This window comes from Mytilus trossulus, unplaced genomic scaffold (assembly GCF_036588685.1).
Source record: "Mytilus trossulus isolate FHL-02 unplaced genomic scaffold, PNRI_Mtr1.1.1.hap1 h1tg000244l__unscaffolded, whole genome shotgun sequence".
Taxonomy (NCBI): Eukaryota; Metazoa; Mollusca; class Bivalvia; order Mytilida; family Mytilidae; genus Mytilus; species Mytilus trossulus.
Window position 1 is genome coordinate 4,290,711 of NW_026963317.1, and position 23,812 is coordinate 4,314,522.

Below are 23,812 nucleotides of genomic sequence, written 5' to 3' on the forward strand. Positions count from 1 at the left end.
CAACAGGTGACCTAGACGGAAAATTTGACGAGTTGTTCCTGTTAATGCTGTGGTTCGTGTTGTTCCTGTTGTTCCTGTTGATTTTGTTGTTCCTGCTGTTGCAACAATTCTATAATGCTCAAATATGTCAGAAGGTCTGTTGAAGCAATAGTGATTAATACAAAAATATGTGTCATTTGGTCTCTTGTGACGAGTTGTCTCATCAGCAATCATACCACTTCTTCTTTTTTATATGACAGACAGCAAACCCACAACAAGCACTGCAATAAAAGGTCTGACATCAATAACTATCATAATTTACTAACTTTTAATTAGAAAACTATAAATGTCTAAAAAGTATGGTTATTTTACATGTTTTGAATACAAAAGACATCAAATGTTCAACACTTTCTTCTGATGCATGTCTTTCAATACACTCTCTGTTACTTCTTTACCTTTCTTTAAAACTTCTTATGAAGGAGAGATAAGAATAGCTTCACCTGAAAAATAGGAATCAATCTATCTAAAATCTTAGCATCATGGTTATCAAATGTTCAACACTTTCTTCTGATGCATGTCTTTCAATACAACCTTTCTCACTTCTTTGCCTTTCTTTAAAATCTTCTTAGGAAGGAGAGATAAGAACAGCTTCACCTGAAAAATAGGAAGCAATCTATCTAAAATCTTCTTATGAAGGAGAGATAAGAACAGCTTCACCTTAAAAATAGGAAGCAATCTATACAAGGTAAAAGATTGAGAAAATTGTGATTAATTGCTTTTTGCAAATGTAAAAGAGGGATGAAAGATGCCAGAGGAAAAGTAAAACTCATGAATCAAAATAAACTGACCACGCCATGGCTAATAAGCAGTTGCACCATGAGCGCATGATACGCCCGACATCTTGTGTGGAAGTTTTATGCAATAATCATGAATAGTTTCTGAGAAAGTTTTAAGCAATAACCATATATTGTTTTTGAGACGCGGCGGGACATGTGAAACCCCCAACCCTGTTTTTTTTTTACAAAAAACTAAATATCACTAAAATAAAATTTTGAATCAAAACCAAAAGGTATACAGATCTTTATATTAATATAACAAAGAAGTGTGTAAAGTTTAAAGCAATAATCATAAATTAATTTTGAGATACGGCGCGACATGTAAAAAAAACCTCCCCTGTTTAACAAAATACTCAATAACTCCAAAATAAAGTTTTGAATCATCACCAAAAAAGTATACAGATCTTAAGATTAATATAAAAAAGAAGTGTGTAAAGTTTTAAGCAATAATCATAAATTGTTTTTGAGATACGGCACAACATGTAAAAAAAAACTCCCCCTTTTTTACAAAATACTCAATAACTCAAAAATAAAATTTTGAATCATTACCAAAAAGTATACAGATCTTTAGATTAATATAACAAAGACATGTGTAAAGTTTTAAGCAATAATCATAAATTGTTTTTGAGATACGGCACAACATGTAAAAAAAACCTCCCCCTTTTTTACAAAATACTCAATAACTCAAAAGTAAAATTTTGAATCATCACCAAAAAGTATACAGATCTTTAGATTAATATAACAAAGACATGTGTAAAATTTTAAGCAATAATCATAAATCGTTTTTGAGATATGGTGTGACATGTAAAAAACCCTCCCCCTTTTTTACAAAATACTCAATAAAATTTTGAATCATCACCAAAAAGTAAACAGATATTAAGATTAATATAACTAAGAAGTGTTTAAAGTTTTAAGCCATAATCAAGAATCATTTTTGAAATACGGTGCGACATGTGAAAAAAAAACACCCCTGTTTTAGTTACAAAGTGCCGTAACTCAAAAAGATTTTATCTTATTTTCAACAAAAAGTATACAGATCATTTGACCATCATAAGAAACAACTATGTTAAGTTTCATGAAATTTCAGACAGACAGACGGCCGAACAGACAGACAGACGGAGGGACAGACAGATGGATGGACAGACACCGGACATTTGTATACCATAATACGTCCCGTCAAAATTTTGACGGGCGTATAAAAATGAAAGACAAAAAGACAAATAATAGTACATATTAAACACAACATAGAAAACTAAGGACTAAGCAACACCAATCCCACAAAAATTGAAGATGATCTCAGGTGCTCCAGAAGGATAAGCAGATCCTGCTCCACATGTGGCACCCATTGTGTTATTGTGTTATTACAAATCAGGTAAATACCTTAATTCGGTAGGTAAAATTCATGAAAAAGGAAGGGGATTGTAGCTACGATGTAAGTAACATGTCCAATATCATCTGTGAAACCTCCTTATCTTTAGTCGTAATTTTCTCTAATTTTTGTGCTATTTTCACATTTCCTGACCGATGTGAGAAAAATATTTCTCCTCACTAGTGAAAAATCTTTTCTCTATAAATGATTAGTCGAAATTTGATTATGACGTCTAAATGTTTTGTTTTCTTCTGAATTTTCCTATTTTGACTTCATGAAAAAAAGCGACTATGTCTGATGACGCTTATATAAAGAACACAAGTTTCTGAAAATCTTTGAAAAAGAAGGATAAAAATCATTGGAGAAACAGATTCCTACACTATTACTTGTGTATTATGATATTTCTCCACTCTCCACAGTTAAATTTAAGTTCTTTAAAGAGCTCGGCAAGCCTAGAGCTATAAATAATTAAATTTAACTGTCTCGAGTGGAAAAATGTCATAATACACTTGTTGCAGTGTAGGAATCTATATTTCTACTTTGTTATTTTCTTTACTTACCTGGTCAGGTTGTAGCAGTGTATTGAAATCAACAGGTAATTTCTTTCTACTGATATTCCCTCCCTTAATGCATGATTTCCTCTAACACAGCCAGGTAATTATTTCTTACCTGATCAGGTGGTAGAAGTGTATTGAAATAAGCAGGTAATTTCTTTCTACTAATATTCCCTCCCTTAATGATTTCCTCTAACACAGCCAGGTAATTATTTATTACCTGATCAGATGGTAGCAGTGTATTGAAATAAGCAGGTAATTTCTTTTTACTGATATTCCCTCCCTTGATGATCTCCTCTAACACAGCCAGGTAATTATTTCTTACCTGATCAGATGGTAGCAGTGTATTGAAATAAGCAGGTAATTTCTTTCTACTGATATTCCCTCCCTTAATGATCTCCTCTAACACAGCCAGGTAATTATTTCTTACCTGATCAGATGGTAGCAGTGTATTGAAAGAAGCAGGTTATTTCTTTCTACTGATATTCCCTCCCTTGATGATTTCCTCTAACACAGCCAGGTAATTATTTCTTACCTGATCAGGTGGTGAAAGTGTATTGAAATAAGCAGGTAATTTCTTTCTACTGATATTCCCTCCCTTAATGATTTCCTCTAACATAGCCAGGTAATTATTTCTTACCTGATCAGGTGGTAGAAGTGTATTGAAATAAGCAGGTAATTTCTTTCTTCTGATATTCCCTCCCTTAATGATCTCCTCTAACACAGCCAGGTAATTATGTCTTACCTGATCAGATGGTAGCAGTGTATTGAAATAAGCAGGTAATTTCTTTCTTCTGATATTCCCTCACTTAATGATCTCCTCTAACACAGCCAGGTAATTATTACTTACCTGATCAGATGGTAGCAGTGTATTGAAATAAGCAGGTAATTTCTTTCTACTGATATTCCCTCCCTTAATGATTTCCTCTAACACAGCCAGGTAATTATTTCTTACCTGATCAGATGGTAGCAGTGTATTGAAATAAGCAGGTAATTTCTTTCTTCTGATATTCCCTCCCTTAATGATCTCCTCTAACACAGCCTGGTAATTATTACTTACCTGATCAGATGGTAGCAGTGTATTGAAATAAGCAGGTAATTTCTTTCTACTGATATTCCCTCCCTTAATGATTTCCTCTAACACAGCCAGGTAATTATTTCTTACCTGATCAGGTGGTAGAAGTGTATTGAAATATGCAGGTAATTTCTTTCTACTAATATTCCCTCCCTTAATGATTTCCTCTAACACAGCCAGGTAATTATTTATTACCTGATCAGATGGTAGCAGTGTATTGAAATAAGCAGGTAATTTCTTTTTACTGATATTCCCTCCCTTGATGATCTCCTCTAACACAGCCAGGTAATTATTTCTTACCTGATCAGATGGTAGCAGTGTATTGAAATAAGCAGGTAATTTCTTTCTACTGATATTCCCTCCCTTAATGATCTCCTCTAACACAGCCAGGTAATTATTTCTTACCTGATCAGATGGTAGCAGTGTATTGAAAGAAGCAGGTTATTTCTTTCTACTGATATTCCCTCCCTTGATGATTTCCTCTAACACAGCCAGGTAATTATTTCTTACCTGATCAGGTGGTGAAAGTGTATTGAAATAAGCAGGTAATTTCTTTCTACTGATATTCCCTCCCTTAATGATTTCCTCTAACATAGCCAGGTAATTATTTCTTACCTGATCAGGTGGTAGAAGTGTATTGAAATAAGCAGGTAATTTCTTTCTTCTGATATTCCCTCCCTTAATGATCTCCTCTAACACAGCCAGGTAATTATGTCTTACCTGATCAGATGGTAGCAGTGTATTGAAATAAGCAGGTAATTTCTTTCTTCTGATATTCCCTCACTTAATGATCTCCTCTAACACAGCCAGGTAATTATTACTTACCTGATCAGATGGTAGCAGTGTATTGAAATAAGCAGGTAATTTCTTTCTACTGATATTCCCTCCCTTAATGATTTCCTCTAACACAGCCAGGTAATTATTTCTTACCTGATCAGATGGTAGCAGTGTATTGAAATAAGCAGGTAATTTCTTTCTTCTGATATTCCCTCCCTTAATGATCTCCTCTAACACAGCCTGGTAATTATTACTTACCTGATCAGATGGTAGCAGTGTATTGAAATAAGCAGGTAATTTCTTTCTACTGATATTCCCTCCCTTAATGATCTCCTCTAACACAGCCAGGTAATTATTTCTGTTCATGATCTGGCTAGAAATAGCTAGAGTCTCCTCTTCGTTAAACGCCTGTAACCATTAAAATATATATGTTGTAGTAGTACATGGAGCTTATATGAAATGAAAATAAAAACAAAATAATAATTCTATATGCAGTTGTATATATTACATAGAACAAAGTTGTCCTATTAACAATTATATATTTAAGAAACAGGCCTCATCATGAAAGCTAAACGTAGATCCATGAATCAAACCATAAAAATGAGGTCATGTATACAACCCAACAACCCATTGTCCGATTCATCTGAAAATTTCACGGTAGATAGATCTTGACTTGATAAACAATTTAACCCCCATGTCAGATTTGCTCTAAAAGCTTTGGTTTCATAGTTATAAGCCAAAATATACATTTTACCCCTATGTTTTATTTCTAGCCATGGAGGCCATCTTGGTTGGTTGGTCAGGTCACGCCACACATTTTTTTAACAAGATACCCTAATGATGATTGCAGCCAAGTATGGTAAGATTTGGCTTAGAAGTTTCAGAGGAGAAGATTTTTGTAAAATTTAACAATGGATGACGGACGCCATGTGAGCTTAAAATCAATTTAATATCCAAATCCTACTTCCTCTTACCTGATGGTACCATCCAGTTGGGATAATTAACATTTCTCCAGCAGTAACTGTAACCTCTAGATACTGGGCTTTATCAAAATGTGGGTACTTGGTTAAATCTGGCACAAAAGCATCAATAGGGCTGAAAATAGAAAACAGTGAATGATAGCTACTTTATGATAATATGACAAATTAAAGCTTTATGGAAATCTGCAAAAGCAAACAAATCTTGTTCAGAAGGCATCATTATGAACAGCTAAATGTTATCTTTAAATCATTTGTTTTCTGCGTAACAATTTTTTACCATTGAAAAATTAAATTAATTTCATCATGTTCATAGTGTTTTCAAAAATATTAAGACTGAACACAAGTGCGGCCACTTCTATTTGAGCCAAGAAACGTCTAAAGTTAGCAGAGATACTAAATTTGTGAAGATTTCAGTATGTTTACATGAATAACGGATGTTAGTTCCTGATGCAGGTGAAGTACCATGTCAAACATTTTCCTTTACATACTACAGTAGATTGTAAGTAGCTTCTGATCTCATTAGGTACAAATCCAAGAAAGTTATTAAAAAAATAATAAATAAATTCGGTGTATTGACTGCCTTCTGATTGGTTAAAATTATTAGTAATATTTTCAATGTTGTCGATTTTGATGGCGACACGCCCACTCTGACGTTGTGTATTCATACGCTTACATGCCTACACGTTGTTATTGTTAATATCAATAATATAAAAAAGTTCTTTGTGTCTAATTTTTGATATAAATTTATTTATAATGAATGGCATGTAGATTCATGAACTATACACAATCTTATTGAATTATTATTTAATGAATGGCAATAATTAAATAAATTAAACTTCGCGGATTATTCAATGTGAAGAGTCAAAAATTAGTTTTATGGTTCAATAAAATCAAAATAAATTATTGCCATTCATTAAATAATAATTCAATAAGATTGTGTATAGTTCATGAATCTACATGTATCTATAATGTAATGTTAATAATAATCTAAAAGTTGCAAAAGTCTAATAATAATTTAAAAGTTGCAAAAGATAGATAATTTTAAAAAGTATAAACTAAATGCATGTGTCAAGACAACTCAGAAAAATACAAATTATACACTAAATAACACAAAAATCATTGAAAATGGAAAACTTATACAAACAAAAAATAAAATTGATTGTTAGAAGCTTCTGTCTAAGTTTGGTACAAATCCAGGATACTCTAAGAAAGTCATTAAAATTTTAAATATTTCAACAAGGTTGGGTTTTCATGTCCATGAATCTACATTTATCTATGATCTATGGTGAATAATTATTTAAAAGGTGCAAAACATAAATTATTTTAAAAAGTAAACTACAATGTGTCAGGACAACTCAACAAAATACAGATTTTACGGTAACAATTACACACAAAAGGAAAACTTATACAAACAAAATAAAATTATATTACGATAGTAAATAAATACAAGCTCTTAAGCCATACCCGTAGCCAGGGGGGTTCTGATGAACCCCCCTTGAAAACAAATAAGCACTGTTAAAGTCAACGTTCTGTTTGAATTGTGACTGTTAAAGTCAAGTTCATGAGTCCAAATAACCCAAATACCGCTGAGCCGATTCATATAGAAATCGACCTAATGCCAGTGTCCAATTGTTCATGTATAAGACTTTGATTAATTTTGGAATTTTAAATTTCTATCCCCAGTGAATTGTTACACCACTAATGTGTCTGGAGTACGCATATCACAACCACAAGTGTATAGAATTACAATGTATTACTCGTAACAAAACGTTACACCACTAATGTGTCTGTAAATGTATACAACAACAATATAAGTTTTTATACCTATCATATCGAACACAATCCAGAGGAAAATGACACTTCCTGTTTGGATATATATATAATAACTCATCCTGACCTGGTGGAAAAAGCTTGTAAACAAAAATATAAATTTAAAATAATTGTCCTTTATTTATTTCAACAGTTTACACATTAGACTATTTCTTGATCAAAACTGACATTTAAATACTGAATAGTCCTGAAAGGAAAATTATCCTATTAATAAGAATATAATTTCCTCCCTTTAATTGTTTTAAATTTGTAGTGTCTGGCTTCTAAGCTGACTATGCTCATTTTTGAAGATTGTATGGTGACCTGTAGTTATTAATTTTTGTGTCATTGGTCTTTTGTAAATACCACATATTTTTATTTTCATATTATATCAATCATCATGCTTATATATTGGAAAACTACTTGCACAAATCAAGTGATATTTCAAATTAAGCTTTGATACATGTCACGAGTAAAGCTAACAATGTTAAGAATTGCACTTGTTTTTTGGTTTAGATTTTTTGGGTGGTGAGCACGATTAAATGTGTAATAAAAACAGAGATCAATGCTTATGATTAAGGTGGTAACTAACACTACAGGGAGATAACTCTGTAAAATCATCTAAACATTTTAATTATATTGCGTTGTAAAGGGAACTTGAAGCGTCTCAGTGATCAAAATTGGTGTATGACAAACTGCTATATAACCAGTGTGATTTTTATGATAAAATGGTTGGTTCAAAACTTTTGAAATTTTATTTTTTTGTTAAAGGATCAAAGTAATTACTTTGTCAAACAGTCAGCATTGGTATTAAAGAGATAATGGTAACTGCAATTACGATTATCCCAAAATGGCGAAGGTAGATATAGGTAAAATCTTTACATTCATTTATCTTACATGTAGCATGCTTTTGTCAATAGTTACTCAGCTGCAAGGTTTATCTATATCATTACATCATATTTGAATCGTAACGGTGCACTGAAATTGTCTAAGCGCTGTGAAAATAGCCGTTGAAAAATTCGGGATGATAATCGTAACTCTATGTTATTTTTCTTCTTTGATAATCGTAATTTTCTTAATCGGATAATAGTAACTGAAACATAATAAATGTGTCTTTCATCATTTCAATGGTATTTTGTGTGTTAAAAATGTAAATGCCCAGTTTAACTATGACATTAACGCAAATAAAAATAAATGAAGAAACTTACAGGTTAATGTCTAAAATAAATTAACCTATATATCTCTATTTGATGAGAAAAAGGATGGATAAGCTATATCCCATATTCCAAAAGTGCAATCCTTTCAATTCATTGCTCAAAAAGAAAGTCATGTATACCACATTTTCATATGTCATATGTTGTTTGCCTCTTATATCACGTTCATACTAAAATTCTGTGCGAAATGAACAAAAGTTTCCGTCAATAACTTTATTTATCGCTATTTTGTGCATTTTTCCTTTGATCTTTTTTTGTGATAATTTTCATATCATGCTTCTCGCTTGAGATGGAAAAATTATCACTAGAAACTAAGGAGGCCACGTGGCGTTGCTAACGAAATTAACATTGAAATTGACAACGTCGTCATAGGTAAAATAGCGATAAACATATTCTCATTGGTCATCTCAACTCGATTGCTTTTCTCACTTCCGCTGTACCAGCTCAAGAGAGAAAATCAATCTCGTTGAGATAATCAACGATAATCTATAAAACTGCATTATCGGATTTAGTGTTCATATCTGACCCCCATATCTCCCTTTTCCTTATAGTTCAATAAATTCAGCCGTCCATATTTTTCCCTTGGATTCACTTTTTCTATTTTATACTGATATAATATATGATTTTAAAAATTAAGTTGAAATGTTTTGATCAAATTATACCCATGTATTTTAGGACGTTTCTTTAAACAGTGCAATGGTAAAGGATCTAGAATAGTTACCAGTTTATTGTAACTATTGTTTATTGTTACTTTTGTTTATTGTTACTTTTGTTTTTTTGTTTTTATTAGCCTTACCTATAGTCTTACGAAGCATTTGACAGACGGAAAAAACACAAATATGTATATTGATGAATTACATCAAAGGGCATAACATGTAGATCAACACAGTCGGAACTGGTTTAATTACAAAGATTTTTATATATATATAGACATTGAAACAAATATGTTGTGCTTCAGAAAAATGCATGAAAATTAGGTTAGGCTAATTTTTGTTTTCATTTAGTAGAAAAGTACTAATTATATGGCAAGCATGCAAATACAAAAATGTTCCTTTTTTAATACCTTCAATATTTTTCTCTACAATATCTTCCATGCATATGTATGCAGCATACTTTTTATATACCGAGTATTTATGAAATTTCAATTAGTTTGTTTCTTATTTAAAGCCACATCAATTTTATTACTTGATTTTCGGGCTTTTGGCCAAACTATAAAAGAACACAAATCCATGTTTGTCAATGAACTCCACGTTACTTAATTTCATAATACACAAAGAATCCCATGTAGGGCCAATCTTTCTCTAGTCTTATATAGCATTAAATGTTTTAAGGATGTCATATTATCATAATTCAAAATTAAATTTGTGTTTTTTATAGTTTATATCTGAGATACTGAAATTTCAGTGACAGTCATGAAGTAGCCAATATAAATAAGAAGATGTGGTATGTTTGTCAATAAGACAACTTTCCACAAGAGACCGACAGGACTCATCATTTAAAATATAGGTCACCGTAAGGTCTTCAACAATGAACAAAGCCCATACCGCATAGTCAGCTATAAAAGACTCCGAAATGACACTGTAAAACATTTTTCAAAGTTATCCCTTGTTTATCATAACTTTTAAGTTGTGATATCATCCATGAAAAATGATCGAAGTGACATGAAAACTGTAGCCACTAATTTATCGTCAAACGGTTTTTGACGAATACTATAATTGTCTTTCCTACTTCGCTATGGCATTATAGGGCATGTTCTAGAATTAAATCAGCAGTGGCTTCCCGGGGGCAGAAATAGCACATATAACCACCTGCAATAAATGAATTTGAACAATATAAACTATATTTACTATTTACTTCAGGATAAATTATTTTTTGTTTACTGTCTTAATCAGAAATCTGATACATGTAAGGTGACACATGCGTGTCGCCTGACAATTATTGTCATGTATCATAATTTTCATCGCTCATTCACATATTTTATGGCATACCTAGCGTTTGGAAATTTCTGTAAATTAACAAAGTTCGTGTTTTCCCATTTCCAAATTTCTTGAAGCTTGTTCACCCTTCCAATTTAATGGTATACTAGTATGTAGCTGTTTTCATAAGAACCATTAATTATATATGCAAAAAAAGAAATGTCATAAGATGTTGGTACGTTTCGTTAATAATTCATCGCCATAATTTCATAATATGCTATCAGATTTAAGTTTTTAGTGTCAATATCAATAAAACAGTTTCCAGTTACGATTATCTTTTTTATTTTTAGATACCATAATGACGATTATCTTTTTTCCGAGTTACGATTATCATCCCGAATTTTTCAACGACTATTTCCACAGCGCTTAGACAATTCCAGTGCACCGTTACGATTCAAATATGATGAAATGGTATAGATAAACCTTGCAGCTGAGTAACTATTGACAAATACATGCTACATTTAAGAAAAACGAGCGTAAAGATTTTACCTATATCTACCGTCGCCATATTGGGATAATCTTAATTGCAGTTACTATTATCTCTTTAATACCAGTGAGTCAGGGGACATACTGAAATAATTTAATTTTTAAATCACTTATTTGAGTAGCAAATTCAAGGTTTTGTCACAAATTGGGATTTAGTAGTTTTTTTTCAAAAATTTAAACACATAGGTTTAAATAATATCTTTTAATTATTTAAAAAATATGAACTTTTTGCTTGTCATCCTAGACAACACAAATGTTGGTTCTGATAAGTTTAGAAACATAATTAGTCCCTAGATCATTAGTATTCTATATTTAAAGCTACAATGAAATTAAATCACTTCTTCTAGTGATTAATTTGTACTACTTAAATAGGTGATTATTAAAGAAAGATAACTCTAACTTCCAACCTTTATGGAAATAATGTTACTTGAATCAGTGATTTAGAAAATCACTTGTTTAAGTAAGTCACCTGACTTTATGAAAATTAAACAAGCTAAAGTAGTTTTAGTGAAAGTGTTGGGTACCATCTTAAATATTTCAAACATACCACCCTGTTGTTGTAAACATCGATTTATTCATTAAAAAAAGACTAACTGCTTTATTACAGCTTTAACTTGTTGAATGTATATCAGTAGCAATTTAAGTCTAAGTAAGTGTAGCCTAGGTATTCTGTAATACTTAAAATCATTTACTATATTACTGTGTTTCTGCTTTTTAGATTAGCACTACGTACTATATCAAGATGGTGTTTTTGAACTGATGTAAAAATTAAGAACGCCCAGTAGGCAGGGTCAAGGCTCAAATAACCATTTTGATGGAAAATTTGTATACTAGATGAATGTCCATGTACATGATGTATCTTACCATCCATGACTTTTGTCCATACAAAACAATGTCAATATATCTTACCATCCATGACTTTTGTCCATACAATATATCTTACCATCCATGACTTTTGTCCATACAATATATCTTACCATCCATGACTTTTGTCCATACAAAACAATGTCAATGTATCTTACCATCCATGACTTTTGTCCATACAAAACAATGTCAATGTATCTTACCATCCATGACTTTTGTCCATACAAAACAGCATTTGTAGCAGTCCAGTTGTAAGGGTCCATATGTAAACTGGACCTAAAAAATTGTGAACCCCACAACATCAAACAGTCCCAAGGTCTAACTTCATCTGGGAACAGATTAAAGAAATTTTCTTCTGCATACACCTGTAAATAAAAAAATGTATCGAAGTTGGTGTTTTTATTGAGTTCATTGTCAAATTAGCATTAATCACATATCTCTAGTAATTTACACCGGATTTATCAAAGCTAATTTTAGTAAGAGCTTTCTTTATGCCTTTTTCATCAATAGAAAAAATGGTCTTGTTATCGTTATCTAGATATATCACAGCTAATTTTAGCAAGAGATTTCTTCATGCCTTTTTCATAAATAGAAAAAAAAAGAAAGAAAAAAATTGACTTGCAATTGCACTAAACTTGGATTGTCTCTCATATATAGATATAAGAAGATGTGGTAAGAGTGCCAATGAGACAACTCTCCGTCCAAGTCAGGATTTATAAAAGTAAAGCATCATAGACATGATAGATCAAAGTAGGGCCTTCAACATGGAGGTTTTTTACATTTATTTTTCTCCCCCAAATATTTTCCTTTTATTGATTCATTTTGACGAAAAAGCACCAACAAGAAACTGATTTTAAAAAATGTCAAAAGCACCTTGATCATGACCTGGTTAGTAAAAACTGTCAGTCTAACTATAATTTCTATGTTTTTTTCTAAAGTTAAAGTGGCAGTATTACTGTACATTACATACATTAGGACCAATATCATTCTTAAGTTCAGGTCTGGTGACTATAAATAGTTCATTCTCAAGATAGATCCAACCATTTGGTCCAGAAGTGTCCAGCTCACTTATAAATGTGTTCATGCCCACTGCTCCTGCTGCAGGTTTGCTATTCTGATGGAGAAAAAAAATTAATCATTCAAATTGTTGCATTTCTTTTCAGCTATTTTAACATGAGTTGAAACAAACTTTGTTCACATTGTCTTATCGGGGCCCTTTATAGCTGACTATGGGGTATGGGCTTTGTTCATTGTGGAAGGCCCTACGGAATTACCTATAATTGTTAATGTTTGTGTCATTTTGGTCTTTTGTGGATAGTTGTCTCATTGGTGATAATACCATATCTTCTTTTTTTATATTTGATAAACTTTGACTTCTAAGAAGAAGCACTTTAACAGAACTACTGTTAACAAGCAATTGAAAAATGATGCACGTGGCAAAGTATGTCATAGACTGTTTAAAGTAGAGACAAAAAGTTATATATATCAAGGCAAGCATACTACCAAGAGACAACAAAGACAGTTCCTACTTCAAAGATTCCTGAACACAGCATTGTTGAGTCTTGCTAGTCTTTTGAAAAAGGGAGAAGGTTTGGATCCATTAAAACGTTTAATCCCGCTGCAAATGTTTGCACTTGTCCTAAGTCAGGAATCTGATGTACAATAGTTGTCGTTTGTTTATGCAATTTATACATGTTTCTCGTTTCTTGTTTTTTTACATGTTACAGTAAATAGGTGAAATTATAGGAATTACATGTAATTACTAAACATTTCAGTAAATACCTGTAATTACTAGCCAATTTAGTAATTACATGTATTTACTAGTTGTTACAGTAATTACTGGTAATTGCTGATTTTTTTTGTCATTTTTACAGCTATTTACTAACTTTGATGTTTTTGTTTTAAAATCAAAAACATAACTCAATATACCAAATGAGAAAGTAAAGGGGTAGGGATTTTCAGGGAGCTTACTTGAGGATGTCGGAATATAAGGCAAATCAAAAGTGCATACTCTTTTAGTGTTTGTGAATTGAAACTGGAAAATAGTTGTTTTATAGGTCTTGAAACTCATTAAATATATGCATGCAAGACAATGACATCAATCCAAAATTGATTTTCAAAATTTTTGTTAAACTAAAATCTCAATCATGCACTGTGGTTTAAAACTTTAAAATAACTTTCTCCAAATATCTTGGATTTCTATCAAACTTAGACAGAAGCTAAATGTTTATGATCATAAGATAATATCCGAAAGTAAAGATTGTAAAAAAAAATCTTTTTTCCCTATATTACTTATAAAAATGATAAATGGACTAGGTTTTTTCCCCCAGTTAACATTACATATAATCTGCAGTTAAAGTTTTTAAAACATTAGATTCTATAAGCCAACCTGGATTTTTACTCAATTTTGACAGAAGCTTCTTATAGTAAAAGTCAAAAGATAGTATCTAGAGGAAAATTTTAATATGTTTTCCTCATTTTTGTTGAGCCTGCAATTAACAGCAAAAGTAGGCTATTTGTTCTGCAAAACCCTTACAATTTTAATAGCTTAATACATTAATAACCAATCTCCAGCTAGGGGTTGAATTGAAGGTCACATGAATACGTATTCAATGAGGTCCAAATATTTACTCGCAAGTGCACAACTCATCAACCTTAATTGTTTCTCAGCTAATTTAACAAAATAGAACTAGATTGGCTACTAACCATGCTAACAGTGAATTATAATTTCACTATATCATTTTTATTAATGATTTAATAACACAAAAATATATATTTTTTTTGTTTTATATCTCGAAGCTAATGCACATAACAGTTCATTTCAGTTCTTAACCTTCACAACGTTATCTGATTTTTATAAGGTAATAAGTCTTAATATTCTTCAAACTCAAAGTTTTTTTGAAAACAGTTAAAACATAATGCTTTGGGAGAAATTATATGTATAATGCTCAACTTTAACCATTTTGGATTAAAACTAAAGTTACTCTGATTTAACCAAATATTTGAAAGTCCATATTTATTCAAGATATTTTGAATACAAATCAACCATTCAATATTTTAAGAGTACCAACTGATCTTCTAGTTAGTATTACCATAACTTTTGATAATCTGACCATAATACAACATTGTTTTAGCAGTCAGTAAATAGGTGTAAAACTCATTTTAAAATTAGTAATAAATAACTGGGCCGTTTCAGGAATTACTTGTATTAATTAAGTGCATCGGGAATTACCTGTAATTCCTAAATTTTAGTAATTACATGTAATTCCTAATTTCACCTATTTACTGTAACATATAGATTAGACTGTTTTCCGTTCAAATGGTTTTACATTAGTAATTTTGGGGCCCTTTATACATGTAGCTTGTTGTTCGGTGTGAGCCAAAGCAAGGCTCCGTGTTGAAGGCTGTACATTGACCTATAATGGTTTACTCTTTTTTTAAATTGTAATTTGGATGGAGAGTTGTCTTATTGGCACTCACACCACATCTTCCTATATCTATTTTGCTCTTAATTTTTGGTTACTACTCAAGTTATCATTTAGAGAAGTCTGAACTTTTTCAGTACTTAAAATAATTTTAGACTCAACTGTATTTTGTGGTTGATCCTATATTGACCTTTAATAATATAGATTGTAATGCCCTAACTATACATGAGTCTAAAAGTTTGGAAGTTTTTTCATGCAGTTACAAAAAGTTTTATCTGAAAAGGGAGATCTATGTGAACAATAGTCTAGTGCAGACTAATGCAAGCCTGAATGCAGTCAATATTATTTTTATTTTTTTACAAGCTGGAGTATTTAAGTAACTTATTTCTAACAACAAAATTCAGCAATTTTAGAAATATTTAGTTAAGATAAAAAGTTTTCAAATTTTTACTTATTAATTCATAATTCTTTTAAGTCATTTTAACAAAGTTGTTGGAGTCTTAACCTTATTATAGTTGATTTGAGGTTGTATGCTTTTTAACATATTTTGGTATATTTCTAACTACGAACTTGTGTACTTTTGTTTCAACATGTAAAGGACTTAGAGTAATTGTAGTTTTATATAATGCGCTATAAAAATGCCTTATAATAAATAAATTAAAAGTAGTGGTATAAACTGGCTGTTTCATAATATTGGCACTGGTATAGATTCAATGTTTGCTGTATTGGCCTAGAGGTTAAGGTCCAATACAGCTGACCGAGAATCTATAAAGCGCCAATACAGAAAATTGAATCAGCCAGTTCATAAAAAGTTCATTAAATAATCCAACTTTTTCAAATACGGACTGGCAATTTATGAGTCCTGAATTACATGTACAATATATATGTTTACATGTATTTCAGGATTCATTGCCAGTGCGTATTGGAAATATTAGACCGGGTCGAAAAGCAATATAGATCACATGATTTATATGACCAGAACGACATCACCAGCTGTTTTGGTAGTATTATAGGGCTGTTTTAATTGTATTATTTAAAAAAGTACTCTATTATTCGTACCTTTGTCTTGCAACATAAATTTTGGAGTGAAAAATTGTGGACTATATATATACATATAACCCTGAATATGGCAAATGCATGAAAGTGTTGTTTAATTGACGTCTTGTGGATGTATACATATATAAATATTGTACCATGTCTTCAATTCACTAGTCATTTAACTTATCAAAAACAATAATCGATCAAACATAATGTATTTGTATCCAAGGAGAGACAACTCATGTGAGAGAGAAAAGACCTACTCACCACAACAGCTTTCACCATAACTTTTTCATCTGCATAGTTTTGTTGAAAGAAACGTTTTGTCCAGTTTATAGCTGGCCACTTATCAACAACATCCGTTATTATAACAGGCCTACAAAACATATTTTTTTTATTTATAATAAAAAGTTACATCATTCAAACAGTTTCAAAGTTAAGGCTAATGAGCTGTTATGTTCAATATTCATTGTTTTCATTAGTCTTAAATGGATAGTTGTCTCATTGGTTTAATAACTCACACCACATTTCCTTATCTTTTTATGATAATAATTAAAATGAAAACAAGAATGTACACACTGAAATGTCTCACCCTCTTTTCTAATCATTGTTATTATCATGATTATGTTGATAGTCCTAAATATAATATGCATTACAAAAAAAATATTGCCTTCTTTTCTAATCATTGTACAACTATCAATAATCACATAAACTTAACATGGTCATATAAACCAAAAAATTCTCTAATTTTTGTGCTATTTCACACCTCTTGATAGGTGAGATAAAAATATTCCTCCTCACTAGTGAAACATTTGTTCTTGGCAAAAGATTGGTTGAAATTTAATTATGATGTCAAATTTTCTTGTTTTATTTCTGAATTTTTCTATTGTGATGTTATGAAAATAGGCAACCATGTATGATGACTTCACATATAAAGAACACATCTTCCTGCAAATTTTTGAAAAGCAAGAATAACAAGAATGTGTCCAAAGTACACGAATGCCCCACTCGCACTATAATTTTCTATGTTCAATGGACTACGAAATTGGATAAAAAATATAATTAGGCATTAAAATTAGAAAGATAATATCAAAAGGAACATGGGTACTAAGTTTCAAGTTGATTTGACTTCAACTTCATCAAAAACTACCTTGACCAAAAACTTTAACCTGAAGCATGCACTTTCATTTTCTATGTTCTATGGACCGTGAAATTGGGGTCAAAAATTTAATTTGGTTTAAAAATTAGAAAGATCATATCATAAGGAACATGTGTACTGAGTTTCAAGTTGACTGGAACTCAACTTCATCAAAAACTACCTTGACCAAAAACTTTAACCTGAAGCGGGACAGACAGACGAACGGACAGACAGACAGATGGAAGAACAGACAGACGGACGAACAGACAGACAGACGAACGGACGCACAGACCAGAAAACATAATGCCCCTCTACTATCGTAGGTGGGGCATATCGTAGGTGGGGCATAAAAACTGTTAAAAGAAAAGATTACACAACTTTAACTCGTCAGTGAATCAGACGTGTATTACAATATTTCCCCGCTCTCAACAGTTAAATTCAAAGTTTTAAAAAAGCTGAGCAAGCTTCCCATTTCAAATATCGTGAATATTAAAATTTAACTCTCTTGAATGGAGAAGTATCATAACACACTTGTTGCAGTGATGAAATCTGTATGCATACCTTACAATAATGTAATACATGAGGTCAAGGTCAGATAAACCATGCCAGGCAGACATGTACAGCTTACAATTTTTCCATATAAAAACTAATATATTTTACTTATTGCTTAAGAAAAACAGAACAAAACAGAAAACTAAAAATTGAGCAATGAACTGTGAAAATGAAGTCAAAGTCAAATAAAACCTGTGAGACATGTACATCATAAAATAGTTCCATACACTCAATATAGTACCTATTGTATTAGATAAAAAAAACACTATCTCAAAAACTTAACTTTGACCACTGAACCATAAAAATGAGGTCAAGGTCAGATGACACCTGCCTGCTAGACATATGCATGTTCACCTTATAATCATTCTATACACCAAATATAGTCATGATAGTATACCTATTGCATGCTGTATGTATAATCAAAGCGCTGTAAGCACTGTAGGCAGTTAACCAAAAACCAAGGCAAACATAATTATGAACATGATGAAAACTGTGGTAATGTTGCTTCAACTTTTTTTTTAAAGATTAAAAAAACAAACATTAAACATTCATATATGATTTTGCATTTATGTACATTTAATAAGCTAAACATTAAGGCAAATAATTCATATTTTATCAAGGTTTTCAATAGCAACGCATGGTCATGAGTCTTTCATGAGTCAGCAGTGGTAGTTTGAGTTGACTTTAGTACGAGCTTGTAAAAGTATGAAAGGACTTGCTTCCCTGTGTTTTACAGTACAAAAGTTATGAGACACAAATCAGACAAATGTTTACTACTACAGGGGTCAATGTTGAGGTCTGACTGACCTGTCCATAGTAAATGTAAATGACTCCCACTTTCACCCCAAATCCATGATGTCTAAGTTTGGAACAAGAGTGCACACACTGAAATGTCTCGCCTTCTTCACTAATCCTTTATACTATCTTGATAGACCTAAATATAAAGCTTTATTACAACTGTCACATAAACTCAACATTAACCAAGAAAATGAAACATTGATCAATGAACAATGAAAGTGAGGTCAAGGTCAGATGAACCATGCCAGGCAGACAAGTACCGTAACAGCTAACAATTCTTCAATACAACAAATATAGTTGACTTATTGCTTATAAATTAAGAAAAACAGACCAAAACACAAACACTTAAAACTTTGCAATGGACCGTGAAAATGAGGTCAAGGTGAAATAAAACCTGCTTAACCGAAATATAGATCATAAAATATTTCCATAAACCAAATATAGTTGCCCTAATACATAAAGTATTAGAAAAATAGACCAAAACTAACAAACTTAACTTTGACTACTGAACCATGAAAATGAGGTCAAGGTCAGATGACACCTGTCAGCTAGACATGTACACCTTACAATCATTCCATACACCAATTATAGTAGACCTATTGCATAGAGTATAAGAAAAACAGACCAAAACACAAAAACTTAACTATGACCACTGAACCATGAAAATGATGTCAAGGTCAGATGACACCTGCCAGTTGGACATGTACACCTTACAGTCCTTCCATACACCAAATATACTAGACCTATTGCCTATAGTGTATCTAAGATATGGACTTGATCACGAAAACTTAACCTTGTTCACTGATCCATGAAATGAGGTTGAGGTCAAGTGAAAACTGTCTGACAGGCATGATGACCTTGCAAGGTACGCACATACCAAATATAGTTATCCAATTACTTATAATAAGAGAGAATTTAACATTTCAAAAAATCTTAACTTTTTTTTCAAGTAGTCACTAAACCATGAAAATGAGGTCAAGGACATTGGACATGTGACTGACGGAAAGTTCATAACATGAGGCATCTATATACAAAGTATGAAGCATCCAGGTCTTCTACCTTCTAAAATATAAAGCTTTTAAGAAGTGAGCTAACACCGCCGCCGCTGGATCACTATCCCTATGTCGAGCTTTCTGCAACAAAAGTTGCAGGCTCGACAATAAAATGACAAGTGTTAGGGTCTAGAAAAGTGATATGCATATGTGTTGCCTATGAGATTGACCTAGTATGTCATTCAATCTTTTTGAAATGAAAAATAGGAATGAATATGGTTTAGGCGTTGGTATCTAAATCTTTTACAAGTTCTCAAAACACACACAAGAGGGTGTGGGGTGACCCTTTTTTTTCATTTGATCTTTTATATTGTCCCATACATAAATATATATGGTTTATGGGTGGGGATCTCGACCGTTATCAAGTTTTCAAACAGGAGGGATGGGGGACCAAAGTGACTTCCCCTATATATCATTTGATTTGTTATATTGTCCAATACATGAATATATACATGTATGGTTGAGGGGTGGGGATCTCATCTGTTTCTAAGTATCAAACAGGAGTGGGTAGGGTGACCCTTTGGACTCTCCTTATATTTCATTTGATTAGTTATCATACATGAATATATATGGTTTAATTTAAAGGTGGGGATCTCGACTGTTTCCAATTTCTCCATTAGATGACTGCAGGGACTCCCCCTATATTTCATTTAATTTAGAGTTGGGGATCCCAACTGTTTCAAAGTTCTTAAACATGAGGGATAGGGTGACCACATATTTCCCTATATTTCATTTGATTTGTTATATAGTCTTATACATGAGTATATATGGTTATGGGGTGATGATCTCAAATTTTTCCAAGTTCACAAACATGAAGGTGTACAGCGACCATAGGGACCCCCTTATAATTTATTTGATTTGTAATATTGTCTTATACATAAATATATATTGTTTAAGATTGTGGATCTCGACCGTTATAAATTCTCAAACAGAAAGGGGTAGACGGTGGCCCCACGAACTCCACCTATATTTCATATGATTTGTTATATTGTCCCATACATTAATATATATTGTTTAGGGGTGGGGATCTTGACCGTTACCAAGTTTTGGTCATTTGGGTTTCTTGTGGATAGTTGTCTCATTGGCAATCATACCACATCTTTTTTTTTATATAATAAACTTCCAGCTATTTTAACTGACCTATCAAAATTGAGAAGAAAAAAATACTCCTTGAAATTGCAGTAATATGTTTAACTTGAAAAGCATTTAACATGCATTACCAACATGTTCCCAGCTATCACTTGTATTGGATTTTGACATTAAAATTGAAGTACAAAATATTTTCTGCTTTTTCTTTCTTTTAAACAATTTTGGTTTTCAATTCTAGTGTTTATATTTATTTACCATGCATAGCTGTATATTGTCACCTGTCTGGATTTTTTAAGTTGTTAGCCTCAAAACCCGGGATTACCCTTATCCGCTTCCAGAATCGGATCCGATATTGTAATCTCGCGGCAGCCATTTTGTTTGCAATGTTGTTTTTGACAGAAAGTGAGATACGATTTTACTCGGATTTACACATTATTTATCGGCAATTTTCTGAGTAAAGCTAGCGGTTGAACAAATTGAACATCCCTGTCATGAATAGTAATGTTGAACATTATTTTGAGATCATTTTTTAGGAAACTTTGGTAAAAATGTTTGCAAAGTTATTTTCTATTTTCTTTCAACATGTTCAAGGTTCGTCAGGCGTAGCTAGTAATAAAGTAGAAAGTCCTACTGCCAAGGTGGAAGGTCACAGACCCCAGACCACCGCTAATTTGAAACCCTGCGTCCAAATTAAAAAGGTACGAAAATTTGTCTTCTTATTCAAAATTACCGCCAACAGCGTGATCAGTTGAACTTATATATAGTTGACTATATATAAGCTACGTATTGACGACAAACAATTTTTTGCAATTTGGGAAATCTTAACTACTTGTCTTAAGAGATTTTCGGCGATTAAATATTTCATTCATTTGTTCTTTGACATCTTATGCTTGCATAAGGCAGCTTAACTGCCTAAAAACAGATCAAAACACTTGTACAAAAACTATAACCACGGACCCTTGACCCTTGAGAAATAGGTCACACCTGCAGTTGGACATGTACACCATACCGTCTTTCTATACACGGAATAGACCTTATGCTTTTATAGTATGTGAGATATAGACTTGACAATCAAAACTGAACCTTGTTCACTGGTCCATGAGATTGGGTGGAGGTCAAGTGAAAAATATCTGATGGGCATGAGGATGCACATACCAAACATAGTAATCCTACAATGTATTACTCATAAAAACATTAGAAATTAAAGAACCTTAGTGAGCACGCTCACATACCCCACGTCCCCACATTGTCATTGGAGAAATTAAATAAGTATAAGAAAAAAAAATGTATAAGAAAAAATATTGAATAATAATTTCCTGTAAATATTCACATCTACATGGTATGTCCTTATTATCTACAAAATTTCATGAAATTCTGTTGTGTAGTTTCAGAAGAGTTGCGATGACAAACTGATGCAGAAGTATATTGAAGCAAATAAGTTCAAAGGGGCATAACTCCTAGAAAAAAATTGAATCGTAATTTCCTGTTGATATGCACATCTACATAGTATGTTCTTATTATCTACAAAGTTTCATGAAATTCTGTTGTGTGGTTTGAGAGGAGTTGAGATGACAAACTGTTAAAATAGTACCTTAGAGCAAATAAGTTCAAAGAGGTGTAACTCCTAGAAAAAAATTGAATCGTAATTTCCTGTCGATATGCACATCTACATAGTATGTCCTTATTATTTGAAAAGGTTTCATGAAATTCTGTTGTGTAGTTTCAGAGGAGTTGCGATGACAAACTGTTGCAGTAGTACATTGAAGCAAATACATTTTTTGTAAGTTCAAAGGGGCGTAACTTCCATTGAAAACACAACTTTGCTAGCTTGTCACATTTCATGTAATGTGAACACAATACTGGGTAATTACAAGTTCACTTCAAAAGCCAATTTTCACCAAATGCAAAAGGCATGAACTAACAATTTTGACCCCTTATTTCGAATAATTCATATTTTCAAGCTTTAAGTATGTATCAGTATAGCATGTATATATTGTGTATAAAATTTCTTATGCATACAACAGAACAAAAAACATTTGTAATCACAAAAAAACCTACCATTTGCCATCATATATATCCCAGAATTCATCTAAGGACAGGCCTGACCTCTTTTCTACATTCCACTGATCTAAAGGTTGGTTATAAAATTCCATGTTCTCTTCCCTTGTCTTTTCAGCTTTCGTGTAATCATAAATATAAGGAATTGATGTCAAATTAATTGTTTCATCGGACGCAGAAAGTAAATAATCTGATTTATTGGCAGCGCTTAAGGATACAGCCGTAACCAAGACAACAGAAATGATGAGCACCAGTAGGAGGCGTAGGGTGTGACTAATTCCTCTGACTCCATCTGTTTAGCCAGTCTTTCTGCTTGGAGCAGCTCTTTAGATATGTGTCTTTTCATTTCTTATTCTTCATTCTGTAAATAAAAGAAAAAACTTTATTCTTTCTTCATTCTGTGAATTAAACATGTTAAAAGAGAATTTTCTTCATTCTGTGAATAAAAGAATTATTATTTATTATGATTAGCATTTAGAATAGACTTAGTTTTTGTTGATTCAGCAATATAAATATAAAATTCTGAAATAAAATTGAAACAAATTTATTATTGACAATCTTCAAAATGAAAAATTATGTAGCTCTATGAAACAAAATAAATAGAACATGTGTCCATTGTACTTAGATGATGTCCCCTCTTGCACATAATGGTATAAAGGTATATATTAATTCGAGGACAGTAAAAGTGATTCACCCAGTCTGCACCTAAATCTTTTCTAACTGCTAGTCCAAAGATCAACATT

At 32.0% G+C, this 23,812-nt stretch overlaps 1 protein-coding gene across 1 annotated transcript; it reads right to left on the reverse strand.

The window, feature by feature from the left end:
* Positions 1-525: 525 nt before the first annotated feature.
* LOC134701525 (uncharacterized) lies at positions 526-23,365 on the reverse strand (the record flags this gene model as incomplete). The annotated part of the gene is made up of 8 exons (XM_063562674.1): positions 526-633; positions 4,849-4,998; positions 5,565-5,685; positions 7,395-7,480; positions 12,123-12,284; positions 12,890-13,017; positions 16,622-16,758; positions 23,070-23,365. Coding segments are annotated over 8 exons (1,188 nt in total), but the record flags the coding sequence as incomplete, so codon positions are not given.
* Between the last annotated feature and the right edge of the window lie 447 nt (positions 23,366-23,812).